General features: G+C 41.5%; 2 protein-coding genes across 5 annotated transcripts; one reads left to right on the top strand and one right to left on the bottom strand.

Moving 5' to 3' along the window:
- Positions 1-547: 547 nt before the first annotated feature.
- d2hgdh (D-2-hydroxyglutarate dehydrogenase) lies at positions 548-5,527 on the top strand. Of its 4 annotated transcripts, none has more exons than XM_066680380.1 (10): positions 548-662; positions 1,099-1,410; positions 1,661-1,718; positions 1,801-1,940; positions 2,489-2,682; positions 2,884-3,052; positions 3,154-3,297; positions 3,647-3,789; positions 4,397-4,562; positions 4,677-5,527. In XM_066680380.1, coding segments are annotated over exons 1-10 (1,590 nt in total). In that variant the 5' UTR covers positions 548-661; the 3' UTR covers positions 4,940-5,527. The 4 variants fall into 4 exon arrangements, with proteins under 4 accessions (XP_066536477.1, XP_066536480.1, XP_066536476.1 ...); XM_066680383.1 differs by having other exon boundaries at positions 551-708; XM_066680379.1 differs by having other exon boundaries at positions 551-744.
- A 359-nt stretch (positions 5,528-5,886) lies between these two features.
- On the bottom strand, positions 5,887-14,873 carry acvr1l (activin A receptor, type 1 like). The gene is made up of 11 exons (XM_066680384.1): positions 14,740-14,873; positions 13,282-13,361; positions 12,037-12,116; positions 11,485-11,736; positions 10,946-11,157; positions 10,086-10,185; positions 9,802-9,948; positions 9,153-9,428; positions 8,706-8,903; positions 8,472-8,602; positions 5,887-8,048 (listed from the first exon to the last, which is right to left on the bottom strand). The coding sequence occupies exons 3-11, from the start codon at positions 12,101-12,103 to the stop codon at positions 7,914-7,916; spliced, it is 1,518 nt and encodes a 505-aa protein (XP_066536481.1). The 5' UTR covers positions 12,104-12,116; positions 13,282-13,361; positions 14,740-14,873; the 3' UTR covers positions 5,887-7,913.
- Between the last annotated feature and the right edge of the window lie 209 nt (positions 14,874-15,082).

The raw sequence follows: 15,082 nt of genomic DNA, 5'->3' as shown, positions 1-15,082 counted from the left end.
AAGTATGTAATTGAACCCACAGGAACCTAAGCTCTTTAGACACGCTCCATAACGGTAGGCGGCGTCGTTGAGGTCAATGTATTAGAGAAGAAGAGCGCAACAATGCGTTCCGATTTGCGTTGTACACTTCGAAGTGGGCTAGTGTACATATAGCATTTATGTGACTACACTAGCCATATCATTTAAACAATTTCATTTGTGTGTCTGTTACAGCAACTAATATAATTCAAAGAAACCGGAAAACAAGGATATAATTTAAACACTGGTAATCGTCTGTTAGTAGTGCACTAGAGCTAGTTTACTAATACGCCAATTGGCACGCACCCTTGGTGAACGATTAAAGCAAAGCTTGAGTCTTGTTTATTTTGACTAGCTAAGCTTCACTTTTACGTAGACATACATAATCACAGCGGTTAATACTTGCTTCGCTGTCTTATAGGTATTTCAACCAAGATAGCTGAACTACAGAGAGGCTGAAGGAAAGTAATTAAAACAGTGGTAATCCTGTACTTCAGTAGTGCACCATTACGCGAATTGGAGCGCAGCCCGGGTTTGTTGTTAAAGCTGGAGCTGCAGTGCATGTTTGTGTTGTGAATGTTTTAAAACAGTCACAGCGTGTAATTCGCAGCGCCTACAAAATAATGAAGAATCGGATTTAAACAGCAAGTTACTTCATTATTTAATAGTGTTCTCTGTTGTATTTGGGAGGTAACTGTAGCCTAAACCCGTCATGGATTATACCAAGTGTGTATCATTTGTGTTGTTCTGTTGGATATATTTATGCTAAAATATGCGGCCAAACAATTTTACACACCCCTTAAATGAGTGGAGTTCGATATTTTAAGGATCACATTTTGCAAACACAGCTATAGACTGAAATGAGGCGCTGTGAAGTAGCTACGAATAATCACTGGTCAAAATCCTCAATGTCAAGTGTCGCCTAGAGGTGCATTATTTCCCCAACATTAGGCTGTGGAGCAATGCAACTGGAATTATGAAGTACAGTTAAATTACTTCTTGTTGGTGTTTGTGATCCAGAACTAATCATCCAACATGAGCCACATCAGATCAATGCTTTCTTCACCTTCATCTCCGCAGTGATGGCTGTGTTTGAGAGAGTGACCCGACTCAAGTCTGCCTCCAGGTTTCTGCAGTTCTCCACAACTCTGTGGCCGGTGCCCTCACAGAGCCCGGAGAGATGTTCACCACAGCGGTCAGTGGGATGTCTCCAGCAGAGGCTTGTCCACGGAGGAGGATCTGGGGCTGTGAAAGCCGCCCCGACTCGTCGGCCTTTCTCTCGGGTGACCACAGGTGACCTGAAATTCTTCAGGCAGCTGCTGTCGGACCGAGCCATCACTGACCCAGACCTGCTGGAGTCCAGCAATGTGGACTGGCTCAAATCAGTGAAAGGTAGGTGTGAGTAGATTATGTTAGGTTAAACCAAATGCAGAAACAGTGCTTTACACGAGATGCCTGGAACATTGCTGTGAGGATTTGATGGCATTCAGCCACATTAACATTAATTAGGCCAGATAATTATGTTGGGTTAGTTCTGGACCCCAAACACCACTGGTTTTTGCTGGTGGACTTTATACCCGGTTGCCATTTTCATCATCACCATTTCATATACGAGCTCATTTTAGAATCTTTCTGTGTTCAGGTAATAGCGAACTTCTGCTAAGACCCAAGACGACAGAGGAGGTCTCTCAGATACTCAGGTAATACTTCACTTGTCCTTGCTGTGTTGGCCAGATACTGGATGTTCCACATCTGATCCATGTGTAATTGTATTTGTTCTAGATATTGTAATGAGCGAAACCTGGCCGTCAGTCCTCAGGGAGGGAACACTGGGCTGGTGGGAGGCAGCGTTCCTGTGTTTGATGAGATCATCCTCTCTACATCACTCATGAACCAGGTTCTTTCTTTTGACAGCATCTCAGGTACGTCAGTGTGTGTGAAAAAAAAATTGTGTGATACCGTTGTTAGACTAAGACACACATCTGTTGATTTCAGCTTGTGTACGTTAATGACAGAATCTGGAGCCCTCCAAAACACACTGATTTGCCTAAGTCAGAAACATGGAACAAAACGAGCCATTCTGATTTTGTGTTGCTAACTATGTAGAGTGCAGAGACTTTGGGTCAGGGTGAAAAGCGAGTGGCTCATTATCATTTAAAGGAACAGGTGCTGAAAGCTGCCATTGTAAACAGGGCTGTTTAGACGAAGGAGAACCCTGCTGTGGTGATCCTTGTGTTTTGACCAAAGCAGGTCACACATGTTTCATTAAGACCCAGAACTGTGTTCATTTGGGGAAAAAGGGGGAGAATATGTCCCTTTTAACATCTAATTACAAAAATCTGATCATGGCGAGCGCACACACAATCCCAATGTGTGTTGGATGAGACAAAAGATGCATTGGTTGCAGTCTTTTTGGACAGCATCACATAGAAATTCAAAGGTATCTGATTACGCTACCTCACCTGGACAGGTATCCTCACGTGCCAGGCTGGCTGTGTACTGGAGAACCTCGCTCAGTATCTGGAAGAGTGTGACTACATCATGCCACTGGACCTCGGGGCAAAGGGTAGCTGCCACATCGGGGGGAACGTGTCCACCAATGCTGGGGGCCTGCGGCTGCTGCGCTACGGCTCCCTCCGAGGGACAGTGTTGGGCCTGGAAGTGGTGTGTGAGCTTTCTAATTTATTTATACTAAATTCCACCAAATTCTGACACCAATGTTCCAAAATTGGAAATAGACTAGGCGTTGTGTACATTTGCCATTTTTAAAGTTATATACGCACTCATCAAACTCAAACCCCACCCCAGCCCCCCCGGACTGTCTGACCAGTCTGAAGGTCTCTCTCTGCTGTGTCCTATCTCTAGGTTCTGGCTGATGGCAGGATACTGAACTGTCTGGCTACACTGCGGAAAGACAACACTGGTTATGACCTGAAACAGCTATTCATTGGGTCTGAAGGAACGCTTGGGGTCATCACTGCCGTGTCCATCCTGTGCCCTCGGAAACCCGCATCGGTCAACGTGGCCTTCTTAGGTGCTCTTACCTGTCATTGATAGGAATCAGTACACACTAAGAATCCTAAAATATATATTTAGGAAAGCAATACACATCTCAGTACCTCTTGGTTCCTTTAGGCTGCGCCAGCTTCCAGGACCTTCTGGCGACATTTCAGACCTGCCGAGGGCTGTTGGGAGAAATCCTCTCTGCTTTCGAGTTCCTGGACGCCTCCTGCATGAGCCTCCTGGAGAAACATCTCAAACTGAGCAACCCTATCAGAGGTACAGGAATAATGTGTACAGCACATTTATTTTGATTCTACTTCTTCCCATCATTCATCTACTGACCAGTACTCTGCTAAAGTTTTCCTTTGGCCACAGCAAATTTACAGTCACTCCTTCAGTAAAGACACAAAGGAGCTGCACTGGCTTCTGGCACCTTAAAAGCTTCCATCCCTGTTGACACCACGGAAATGTGCACTTAAAGAGGGCCTTAGGGCTTTGTGTAAGAATTGGGACAGAGGCTAGGTCGCCTGTCCAGCTCCTGAAGGCCTAATAAGTGGGAGAGCTCAGCATAGCTGTACCTACCTAGAGACCAATGAGAACATGAGATTTGTCTGATGTTTTTCAGAGAGTCCGTTCTATGTCGTGATCGAGACAGCTGGATCTAACGCTGCCCACGACGAGGAGAAATTGCACCGATTTTTAGACAAAGTCATGACCTCAGCATTGGTCTCTGATGGTACAGTGGCAACAGAAGAATCTAAAATAAAGGTACAGTTTCTAACCCTCAGGTCAAAAATGTTTTAAAGTAGCTCTTCGGTTTTATAGTAATTATATAAAACTATATATTTAATACTAAAACCTACTGTAACATATTTGATATTGTAATATTATAATATTTATTTTTTACTATATTGTACTACACTAAACGATCACTGGATTACCTTGTGTCTACACTCACTGTCCACTCTGTTAGACACTCCTACTTTGTTGGTCCACCTTGTAGATGTAAAGTCAGAGACAGTAAAGTCATCTGTCATTGCACAGTTTGTGTTTGTCATCTTCCTTCATCAGTGACACAGGATGCTGTCGGCTTGATGTTTTTGGTCGGTGAACTATTCTCAGTCCAACAGTGACACTAAAGGCTTTAGTAGCCTTTAAACTCTAGCAGCACTGCTGTGTCTGATCCACTCGTGCACTTAGCACAGCACACACTAAAACAACATCACCATGTCAGTGTCACTGCAGCACATTCCACTGCCCAAATAATACCTACACTGTGGTCAGCGGAGCTGATTCAATGTACAATGAGTATAAACACAAGGTTGGTGTTCCTAATCCAGTGATCATTCAGAGTAATCGTCTTTTGGTTTTACAGGCTCTTTGGTCGATGAGGGAGAGGGTCACAGAGGCTCTGACGCATGATGGGTACACGTATAAATACGACATCTCTCTGCCTGTAGAGAAGATCTATGACCTGGTCACTGACATGAGGCACCTCCTGGGGAACAGGGCCAAAAATGTGGTTGGCTACGGACATGTTGGTACGAGGGAATGACAAATTTATAGCTGTGAATTACTCTGTAGAATTATTAGCACTGGCGGGACCTTTTGTTTGTTTTTAATTCCCAAACCCTGTCTTCTTTGGTTTTTCTCAGGAGACGGCAACCTTCACTTGAACATCATTTCTCTCTCCAAAGACCCGGCACTGCTGGCGGCTATTGAGCCATATGTGTACGAGTGGACGTCCCGATATCAGGGGAGCATCAGCGCTGAACATGGCTTGGGCCTGAAGAAGAGGAACTACATCTACTACAGCAAGAGCCCTGAAGCAGTGAGTCTCATGGGCAACATCAAGGCCATGCTGGACCCCAAAGGGATTCTCAACCCCTACAAAACGCTGCCGGACAATATCCACTAAAACAGAGAAAGGGCTTTTACAGTCTGTTTGGTTTTGGGAAGCATGATTATCACAATAATGGAGCAAACTGATTTTCTCCAGTGACATCTAGTGGCTTGGGGGATTCTGTACTAAATTATTTCTAACATGGATACCTCCATGTGTGGAACACACTCCAAGGAGCATATGCTAGGTTATTTAAGTCAAATAAAGTCAACGGATTCTACTTCTAACTTTATAGAAAAATGTAATCATGCTCAAATCATTTCAGCAATGGTGACGACTGTTAATATCATTGCTGGTTGCAAACATTTAGGTTGCATTGGTTGTGGAAGAGTTGTTTCCAGTAGAATTGGATGGACAAGTTATTCTGCTTGAGGGAATTAAGGAGACGAAAAGTACTGCTGCCAGAGAGGTGCTTTGTAAGGAAGAAATCTAGTGGAAATCTTGGAAAACCAAGAATTATGAAACTGTATCTTTATGGTGGATTGAGTTGATATTGAAATAGCACATTATTCCTAATGTAGCACTGCCACGATGATACATTTCAGATCCTGGGGTTAATGATGTCCACAAATTACCATCATAAACCAGTCATACTGGGCGGTTACTGAAGGCGTTTTATTAAACCAGCATGACATTTTTATTGTAATGCATCATATAAATATGCTGGCTTTCATTTAAGGTTCCTTACCTATAAATTTATTTCAATCTACGTAGGCAATAAAGAATTATTTTGGTTAAAAATTAAGGGAATTTTTTTTTTCCCCTGGCATGTAAAGATGTGCAGAAATTCTTTAAAACAAAAACACCTTAATGTAAACATGCAGCAAAGAAAAAAAACTGCTGGGGAAAGCAACAACAACTAAATGTTTTCTAAATTTTGTTTTCTTTCCTGCCTTCAAAAATGCGTAACAAGTAATTTTTGAACAAAAAAGTTTTCAACCCCGTTTAACACTGTAGAGGTGGTCAGACAAGCACATGTATGATTTCCAGTTTCATGCCTTCACCCCCGAATACACTTGATGAACACCTTAAAGGGTAATTCCACCAGTTTTGTAAACATTTCTACATATTTAAATGGCATTCAGAGTGGTTTGATGTTAAGTGTCCCATTCAGAAATGCTGAGATTTACAGCCCTATGACTGAATTATGCAGAAATGTCAAAAATTGGATGGAAGTTCCCTTCTTGTACAAAACAACTTGCTAGAAGAGAAAAGTAAAAAAAAAAAAAAACAAACAAACAAACAAAAAAAAAAAAAAATAAAGTAAGAAAGCCTTATTGATGCCTGATCTAAGCTACACTTTTTTTTAGTTCTCCTATCTTTAAATACAATATATTACATTCTATTACAGTCACAGTTCACATTGCAGTGTCTAGCGGTATTCCTACATCTTTGTCCTCTTTCATTATAAATACGAGTGTCCTACTGGAGGTAGGCTGCGTGAGTGCTATGGAAGCTGTGCCCACAGTAAGAATGCCAAAGCAGGGTTCCACATTAACAGAGTTCAGAAATTAGTGTTCTCCTTCAGGTGTGTTGAGACATAATGGTATATCAATGGCAGTCTGAAAAGAAGTAACGGCTGGCTTTGTGTGTCTCAGAGGACAAATTTCCTAGCTTTTATTCTTCCAGGTTTGTGAAATTCTGCAGCTGGGAGGAATATAAACAGAGGATGAAACTGAAAAAGATATTGAGGATGAAAGTGGGATTATAATATTATAACCTTGCCTGTAAAGAGGGAGAATTTAGTAAATAGAAAATATCCCTGGTGGAAAACACTGCTTTTGTGAATTGATGTAGACCATGCCCACACTGGAGCTGTTGTGCTTATTGTATTTCAGTACTAAAGTCCAGATGCAAATCCAAGCTTCTGGATGTTTATTCCCCATTTATGTTTTCCTGTCTGCAGATAGAGGGCAAACTGTGCTTATCTTGTGTACTGTCTGCAAGGTAAGGAAAAAGGTTAATGTTGAACCCTGCCCAAAGCTTCTCAAACAAGCAATCTACCAAGCTTAAAATCCTGACATTTGACTTCTATAAAGCTGATGCTAACCAACTTGTGTTTCAACTGCCCTTGCTCTGATTAAAATGCAATTCAACCTCAAATAAAGCACTGAACTGAGGGGTACACAAAGTAATTACAAGACTCATGAGGGTGAATATTCAGGATAATGCTAAAGAGAGTGACAGAAAAGGACCTACAAAGTATTTACTTGATATGACTCAAAACATTATGACAAAAAACACCCATAAAAACGCAGCATAGTTATTGAGCAGCAGATGATTGTCACTTTAGTTTTAGTGTTGACTGCAGGGGCATGAAGGAGAAAGAAGAGAAGGATGAAGATAAGAAGCATGCTTTTAGTGCCAGGATGGAGCAAAGCAGACAGAGGCAAAACTACAGTGGGGCACTAAGCACAGAACCAGGTGAACTGACCACAGTTTGGAAATCCACCGGGCCAATGAAAGGATGATGGAAAACCTGTTGAAAGGGGTTGGTTTCAAGAAGAAAGGCTCAGGTTCTTTCCAAAACTTGCAGTAGTGTAGAGTCTGAAAGACATCAGGGGATGTGTCTTAAACTCTCTCCAGTGTTGTGAATAAACTCCAGGATCAACTTCCTAAAGTCCAGGTAGTTTAAAGAATATGAGGTTCTGAAGCCTCACATTTTACTGTTTGTATTTCTCCTTTCTGGGAAATAATTATATGGCATCTGAAGGACATCCAAAGGACAACGCTGCAAACGTTGATATTTTTGTCAAATACAGGTCACAAAAATGAACTTTGCTTTTATTCCATGGATGTGAAAAATATGGCCCGGGTGTCAGCTACAGTCACAGTATAAAAAGAAGAACGGAGTGGAAATGAAACCGCTGGGATTCACAGAACAGAAAATGACTCACAGGTAATGTTATATTGTACTGAAGACCATGAGTAGCAGATCCAGGAACAGCTGTAGCGCTCAGTGATTAAACAAATAGGACAAGCTTAGGGCTCAGCTGTCTGGCTTGCCCTTCTCCAAGGAGCTGTGGATTTTGTCCAGAGTCTTTTTGATGCGCAGGGCTGTGAGGCGAGCTGATGGGTTCTGGTACCAGCACTCCTTCATCAGCTTCACCAAGGCTGACAGGGTCTGAGTAAGAAGGCACAAACAGGCTTTATAACATTGTAACCAGTGTTAACCCATTAAGGCATATACAGAAACATATCTATTTCTGCTAATAACAGTTACCAAATGCTGCTCCATTGAGTTTCATTTGTAAACAATGTAATAGGATACAGCTGTAAGTGTGTCTATACCATATAGCCTGGCTTTATACCTCTCTAGCCAATGTTTAACATTCAGCATGACCTAGGGCTCATGTGCAGCTGCTCCAGAGCAACCTATTACATTTTATCTGTTTGTGTAACTGAAGGCTTGTGTCCTAAATGAGTGTTAAATTCAGAAATTATGGTTGAATATCTGTATATCTGTAATCTGTAATATAACTACACCAAGCTGTAGAAACTGCTGTACCCAAAATCAAGTAGCCACCACAGTGTGAGTGATACATACAGGGTCTGAGAACCAGCGATTTGGGATAAATGGTCTCTGCTGCTCCACACACACCACTTTGCGCATGTCCTCGAAGCTGGGGTCATTAGGCACCAAGTCATAGAATGGAGGCCTGTAGTCCTCCACGATCCCTACAATGGATGGACAGCAATTACTCTCTAACCTGCAACACTCCTTAACACCCACAATTGTCAATGAACATCCATTCAAATGATTGTTGATTTTGGAGCTGACCATTACTGTAAGTGCGACGGGCGATCTCCCACAGCACCAAGCCAAAGGCCCAGATGTCCACTCTCTTGTAGGCATCAAAGCAGTCTGTCTGAATGGACTCATCCAGCACCTCAGGGGCCATGTAGCGCTTGGTGCCCACTTTAGGATTATTCCCCACGTTCAGCTGATTGTCTGCCTGAGAGTGAGTGACCGCCAGGCCTGGAGAGGATGAAAGAGGTTTGAGAAATGGATTTATCTGTTAATAAAGCTCAGTTTAACTAAAACTACAGATGTATAAAATCTATGTCCAAAGCTTCGTAGCTATATACACCACTAGCTGACCCTTGGCACTGGGTATAGTGAGGGTTGTGTACATTCTCCCATTTTTTTGGAAATGCTTCCTAAGGAGACATATAAAGTAAACAAAATAAAACCTAAAACAGGCATGAGGCGTGTAGGGGCACTCACCGAGGTCAGCAATGCAGCAGTGCAGATCCTTTTTCACCAGGATGTTCTTGCTTTTCAAGTCCCGATGGGCGATGGCTGGTTTACCCTCCGTCCCAAAAATCTCAGTGTGCAGGTGCACAAGGCCATTGGCCACTGAGGCAGCCATCTGCAGACCATCAGCCATGTCCACTGCCACTCGCTGTAGGTAATCGTACAGCGAGCCATTCTCGTGGTAGTGCGTGATCAGCCAGAGCTGAGTGCTGGAGTTACGAGATGTCATGTCCGACGCCATAAACCCTGAGGGCCAGACATTGAAAGAGGCTTTAAATCAGTATTTATGTATCAGTGTTTTAAAAAGGAGCACTTAAAGGCTAAAATTGAAACATTTAAACAGAACTACACCTGGTGTAGAATGAGTGAGACACTTAAGTACTAGAAACTCTACTTCAGAAGATGTGGGATTAACTTAGATGTGGATAACTACAATATTTTAAAGTAGAACTTTACAGGTGTACTGAAAGCGAGAGAGCTAATGTAACAACTAGGGAACACAATATTATATCTGTATTTATTAGCAAAGGGTAGTTCTGTGAAATTCTCACACAGTGTTTCACCTGAATTATATGACACAGTAAAACAGGAAAAAGAAGGCATAGAAGGGAAGCCCCACCTAATATGTTTTCATGCCGTAGCAGAACAGTGTTGTAGATCTCAGTTTCCCGAAACCAGGATTTCTCATCTCTGGAGGAGAAGATTTTCACAGCTACGTTCTCTCCCTGCCACTGTCCTCTCCAGACCTCCCCATACCGCCCTTTCCCTGGAAGAAGAAAAAAAAACAAAAAAAAAAACAAAAAAACAATGACAAATCCACAGCAGAGAGCTGATATTAGCAGCTGCGTATGGGGTTCAGATTTCAGATGTGTATCATCATGTGTAGCAGTCAGTCTCACTAACCAACACACTCCACCAGGCTGATCTGACGAGCCACAGTCCTCTGCACCAGGAAGGGCAGTCCTGACCCACTGCCTGATGTACAAGAGTGATCCAGGAGATCCTGCAAATCAACACATAATCAAGCCATTATATGGTGGGAGGAGGAGTACATAATTCAATTAAAATCTAAATTACCAACTCTCCTATTAAGAGATTATCAGCTTATCAAAATGTGTTACTTGTTTAAAAACGGTATATGATTAAGCTTTTTTTAAAATATACATTTTTCCAAAGGTCAAAGTACAATTATTTAATGTAACAAAAATAATTTGTTGTGGACTCATTCATGAAGTAGCGTAGATAGAGCAGGGCAGTTTACAATCTACAAGTCATGACTTATGGCGTTTTTCCACCACAAGTTCCCTACACTATTGGACCTTGTAGTGGAAAACCACCATAAGTCATGACAATTTTGAAGGGGTGGGGGGAGGTGGTTTATAGTGGAAAATCAGCCAAATATCAAGTGATTAGAGCCGTACAGAGTCGAGCAGAGTAGTGAAAAACATTACGACTCTAGAGTAGTGAAAAACACTATAAATCAAAGATGATTTTTTAGAGCTGATGATTTAAAAACTCATTAATTAAACGTTTGCACAATGGTAAAGGTAAAAGAGGAGCATAAACATCCATTATTTGCAATTATCGGAACCACTGATATCATCATGCAAACCTCAAACTGAGTTGTTAAACAATGTAATTCAAGTGCAATACAAAAGATGCAAACTTGCCTGCTTCACTATAAATACTGTAAAGGAACAATATTTAAAACTTGTTTGCATAACCTCCTATGCCCTAGAGAGAGGTACAGCAGAATCTCGTACCGCCAGGGTGCTCTCTCCCACGTTAGGAGCGATGAGTCCATCGATGGTGCCTTGCTCTGGGTCAAACTCATGCAGTCTTTCCAGCTGACCTGTGTGAATTCTGCGGAAGACCAACACAGCTAGAGTGGCTAGCAAGGCCAGGACCACGATGAGCCCAAGCAGAAAGAACACCAGGGTCTCCACAATGTTAGGTATAGACCTTTCTTCTGGACCTGCTCACAACAAATGTAAATGGAGTCAATGGGTGCATTTGAAACTTTATTATTTTTTTTAGACGCATCTCCTTAGATAATTTACCGAATTTGTAATTACAGGCCAAGAATTCCTGTGTTATTTCCTACAGCCAGCTAACCCAAGAAGTATTACTAACCCACAGGAAGAAATACACAGGTAACAACATTTAAATTGTAAATACGATTTCAGGTTTGGATTTATCATCTGACATCAGCCCAATATCATCTGGAGACGACTGCACAAACTACATCCCACAAAACCCAACTAAACACGTGCTTTTGTCAGAACCAAGTGATAAGTCTTACCCGTGAACAGAAGCTCAATGAGAGACTCGACCGAGGCATTGACATTGCACATGGACTGAGAGCAGCACTCCACCATGTGATTGGCCGAGGGGGCAGCCGAGCAGGTCATGCGCCTGCTCTCTGGGCCGATCAGACATCCGCGTCTGAACGAGGGCACATTGTTGCTCACAGTCACTGAGGTATAGCATTGGTCTCCCTTACACTGCTTTGACACGCAGTCGCTCCCCATACACACACAATCGATGGACCCATCTGGAGAGACACACACATGGATGAAACAAAGCAATCACTTTTGGAAGCTGGGCTAAAAAATTAATGACATAAATAAGCATAGCGAAGTCTTTTCCTGATAGATGATCAAGCCCGTTTTCTTCCTTTCTCCTGCTTCCATTTCCTCTAGCTCAAGTCTTATGGGTTTGCAGATTAGAAAGCTTCTATAATGTCTTAATTTGATTTAAATTTGTTACAAATATGCAAATACTCTACAGAGCAATTGTTCAGGAATCAATACATAGCTATGAAATGCAGAGGAGAAGCATGTCAAATATGTACCTTCAGCAAAAATCTGCAACGCCTGGAGCAGCAGGAGGAAAAATGTTTGGGTGCAGCAATGACCCATTTGGTTCACTGCACTGGAAAAGAGAGACGGAGAGTTAGACAAGCACATGCTTAGCCTAGATCCACAACCTGTAAGAGACTGTGTACTGAACACTGTGTGACAACAGTGGACAAATGTAAAATGAAACTAAACCTTATTAGCTTGGGAGTTCCTTAAATCTAATCACGTAAATTAATGATTTATTTGTTTCCCCGCAGTATTCTTGATTGCCTATATAATGTATTGTATAAGTTTTGACCTCACACCAGTAGATGGGGATAATAATCAATAAATTGTATCCCATTTCCCCTTAGGCCTGCCACAATATATCCTGAAGGCAAAATGGTTAAACAGCCAATTTAGCCTTTAGTTTACTTGTCGTTTTTCTTTGCTTGTTTTATCCGACAACAACACTGTTATTGACAAATTTTTTTTGTAATTCTTCATCAGGCAAAATCTTCATCATCGTGACAAGCCAACCCCCACCACCTCCACAATATATTACCTAATATTTTGTGAATCATGCTACATGAAGGAGCACCCATTGTGGACATACAGCTTGTGTAATCTCCACTGAAATACTTGAAATAAACTGGGAATCTCTGGAGCAGCTGCAAATGAGACTGAGGTCACCATGCTCACTGCGGAGATGCAGCTAAAAGGACATGAAATCCAGAGTCAGACACAGACCACTCACATAAACAATTAATCAACAAAGACTAAAATTTGAACCAAGGGGCTTCAGGCTGTTTGGACAGAGTGCCAGAGCCGGCTGGTAGTCGGACTCAGTCACCATGGCAACCCGGAAGCGAAGGGCTCAGTTGCTGAGTGGAGCAGAGCAGCACGTCACGAAAAGATAGAAAAGCTTGATTTGAGAGGCTGGAGGGGTACCATTAAGCTTTTATGCAGAAAGATTTCATCATTCACTCCAGGACATGGAACAATTATTGTCCCAGTTGTTCGCTAAATTGATTTCTTACACATTAGAGCCAAGTGGACTCTAATTCTGACCGGCTCCTCAGTATGTCAGAATAAAAAGCAGGAACAATTTAGATGGAGCAGAAACATGTTCAGTAACGTTTCTGAACATTTAAAGCGTCTCCTGGACCAAATATTGAAGCTCGTTCACTGATTGGTGCTCATACTGAGAATACTGTGTGTGCTAGGGCAACATTTACAATCAAAGCAGATCATCTTACTGGTACAAATGCTGATGTTATTCTCAACACGGCCCTTATATATCCTCATAGTCTGCCGTCTTCGCCAGAACTGTCATCTCCTTAAAATTAAAAGCAGAGAAATATTAGTGGGCCTTCTACTTCCACAAATACGGTTATTCATCTAAAAGATCCCTGCCTGCGGACCAACAATGTTACCCAAACGGGTCCAAACTGTAAAAACACTGCTGCCATGTGAACATGTTTTCCAGGGATGGGGAGTAGATAAACAATGAACAAAGTTCTCTTGGCTCCAGGACAATTTCTTTCGCCTAATACTGTCCTGCATTTGGCTCTCTGCCATGAATGAATATAAAAACACACACTGATCAGTAAAAACATTTAAAATAAATTAAAATGTTCCTTGTTTCTATACTAATGGTCTAGTTCATACTGGTTAAGGGTTGTGTGGATCTGCATTGTCATGGTTGTCAGTATGACTAGTCCACCAATCAAAAACTTCCAGCGTCCTGTGTCCACTCCACTAATGAAGGATTAGCACCAATAGATGGTTACAACTACAAGGTGGACCAGCAAGGTAGCTGTGTCTAATATAGTGGGTAGTGATTAAAACCTCTAGCAGAACTGGTGTGTCTGATCCACTCATATCCCATTAACTGTACATTTGTGGCTACTTTTTTTTTTTTTTTTTTTTTAACCTCGCCACCCAAACTAGTCATTTCTTGTGAGAGGTTCCAACATTCATTGCAGTGGCGAACCTGTATGGTCAATGGAGCTGACAAAATGGACAATTAATGTAGAAACAAGAAAGTAATATTAGTGCTATTTTATGAATGAACATGTTTCAGCCAACTCTGTTAAACTGAGGAACCCATCGTTACACTGGAGGAAATAATTATTAAATTGAGGGCACCTTTATTAAATTAAGGGAATTCATAACTAAACTGCAAACTAGGTATAAAACATTGGTAAATATATATTAACTTGAACAATGTTTATTAAACTGAGATAAGTTAACAATTAAACTTTTTGTTAAATATCTATATTAATGATTAAATAACTTGGATTTGACGTTAAATTTGGGGTATATACTCACAAACCTCTCAGAAAACTGGTAACATATTAGTAGTTAGAATTTAAGGTGGAACTGAAAACCTAATATTAATTTATTAATTTATTAAAAGTTCAACATATCTACAGACCACAAACGCTGAATAATATGGAAACATTCATTTAACACCGCTTATTAATATCCATATATCATATGCAATATGAGTAATGAATGCATGAACACAATTATCGCTAAAAAGTAAGTATCACACAACACTTTCCTCACAGCCCGGTAATGTAGCATTAGCTCTGAACTGAACTGCTGCGCCCCACACTCATTTAGCTAACGTTACCCAAAATTAAAGCACGCACAACCCACTTATGACAACCTCCTGTCGAAACACAATAACCGCCCGAGTTTGTCTTTACCTGAGCTACCGGTACTGACCCATTTCTCGTCACAAACTGTGTTAAATCCACGCTTTTTTGTTGGAAACACTGGAAGTGTTCTGGCCGTTAGCAGATGGAGCGCCACCCACGAACACTGCCACAAAGACGTCACCGTAAACAACCTGAACGGAGCACTGCATTATGGGTAGTGTAGTTCTGTAAATATATATTTTCTGGAAAGATCATCAATTTTTCAAAAGGTGTACATAACAAATAAGGTTTGGTTAATGTGGGAGTGAATGAGGTGGATTAACCATCAATTCGCTGTTGTTTCGTACACAAAACAACACAACAAACCCACTTCTTTTAAACTATACAACAA

Source organism: Hoplias malabaricus, chromosome 9 (genome assembly GCF_029633855.1).
Source record: "Hoplias malabaricus isolate fHopMal1 chromosome 9, fHopMal1.hap1, whole genome shotgun sequence".
NCBI classification, from domain to species: Eukaryota; Metazoa; Chordata; class Actinopteri; order Characiformes; family Erythrinidae; genus Hoplias; species Hoplias malabaricus.
This window is presented reverse-complemented; position numbering and strand designations above follow the sequence as displayed.

Bases quoted from the DNA above. Each gene is read 5' to 3' on its own strand.
- d2hgdh (XM_066680380.1), top strand. The intron at 3,053-3,153 runs GTGCTCTTACCT...TGGTTCCTTTAG, and splicing joins GGTCAACGTGGCCTTCTTAG to GCTGCGCCAGCTTCCAGGAC. The intron at 3,790-4,396 runs GTACAGTTTCTA...TTGGTTTTACAG, and splicing joins CAGAAGAATCTAAAATAAAG to GCTCTTTGGTCGATGAGGGA.
- acvr1l (XM_066680384.1), bottom strand. From the start codon at position 12,103: ATGGGTCATTGCTGCACCCAAACATTTTTCCTCCTGCTGCTCCAGGCG. The intron at 10,186-10,945 runs GTACGAGATTCT...GTTGATTTGCAG, and splicing joins TGGGAGAGAGCACCCTGGCG to GATCTCCTGGATCACTCTTG. The intron at 8,049-8,471 runs GTATGTATCACT...CTTCTTACTCAG, and splicing joins ATCGCTGGTTCTCAGACCCT to ACCCTGTCAGCCTTGGTGAA.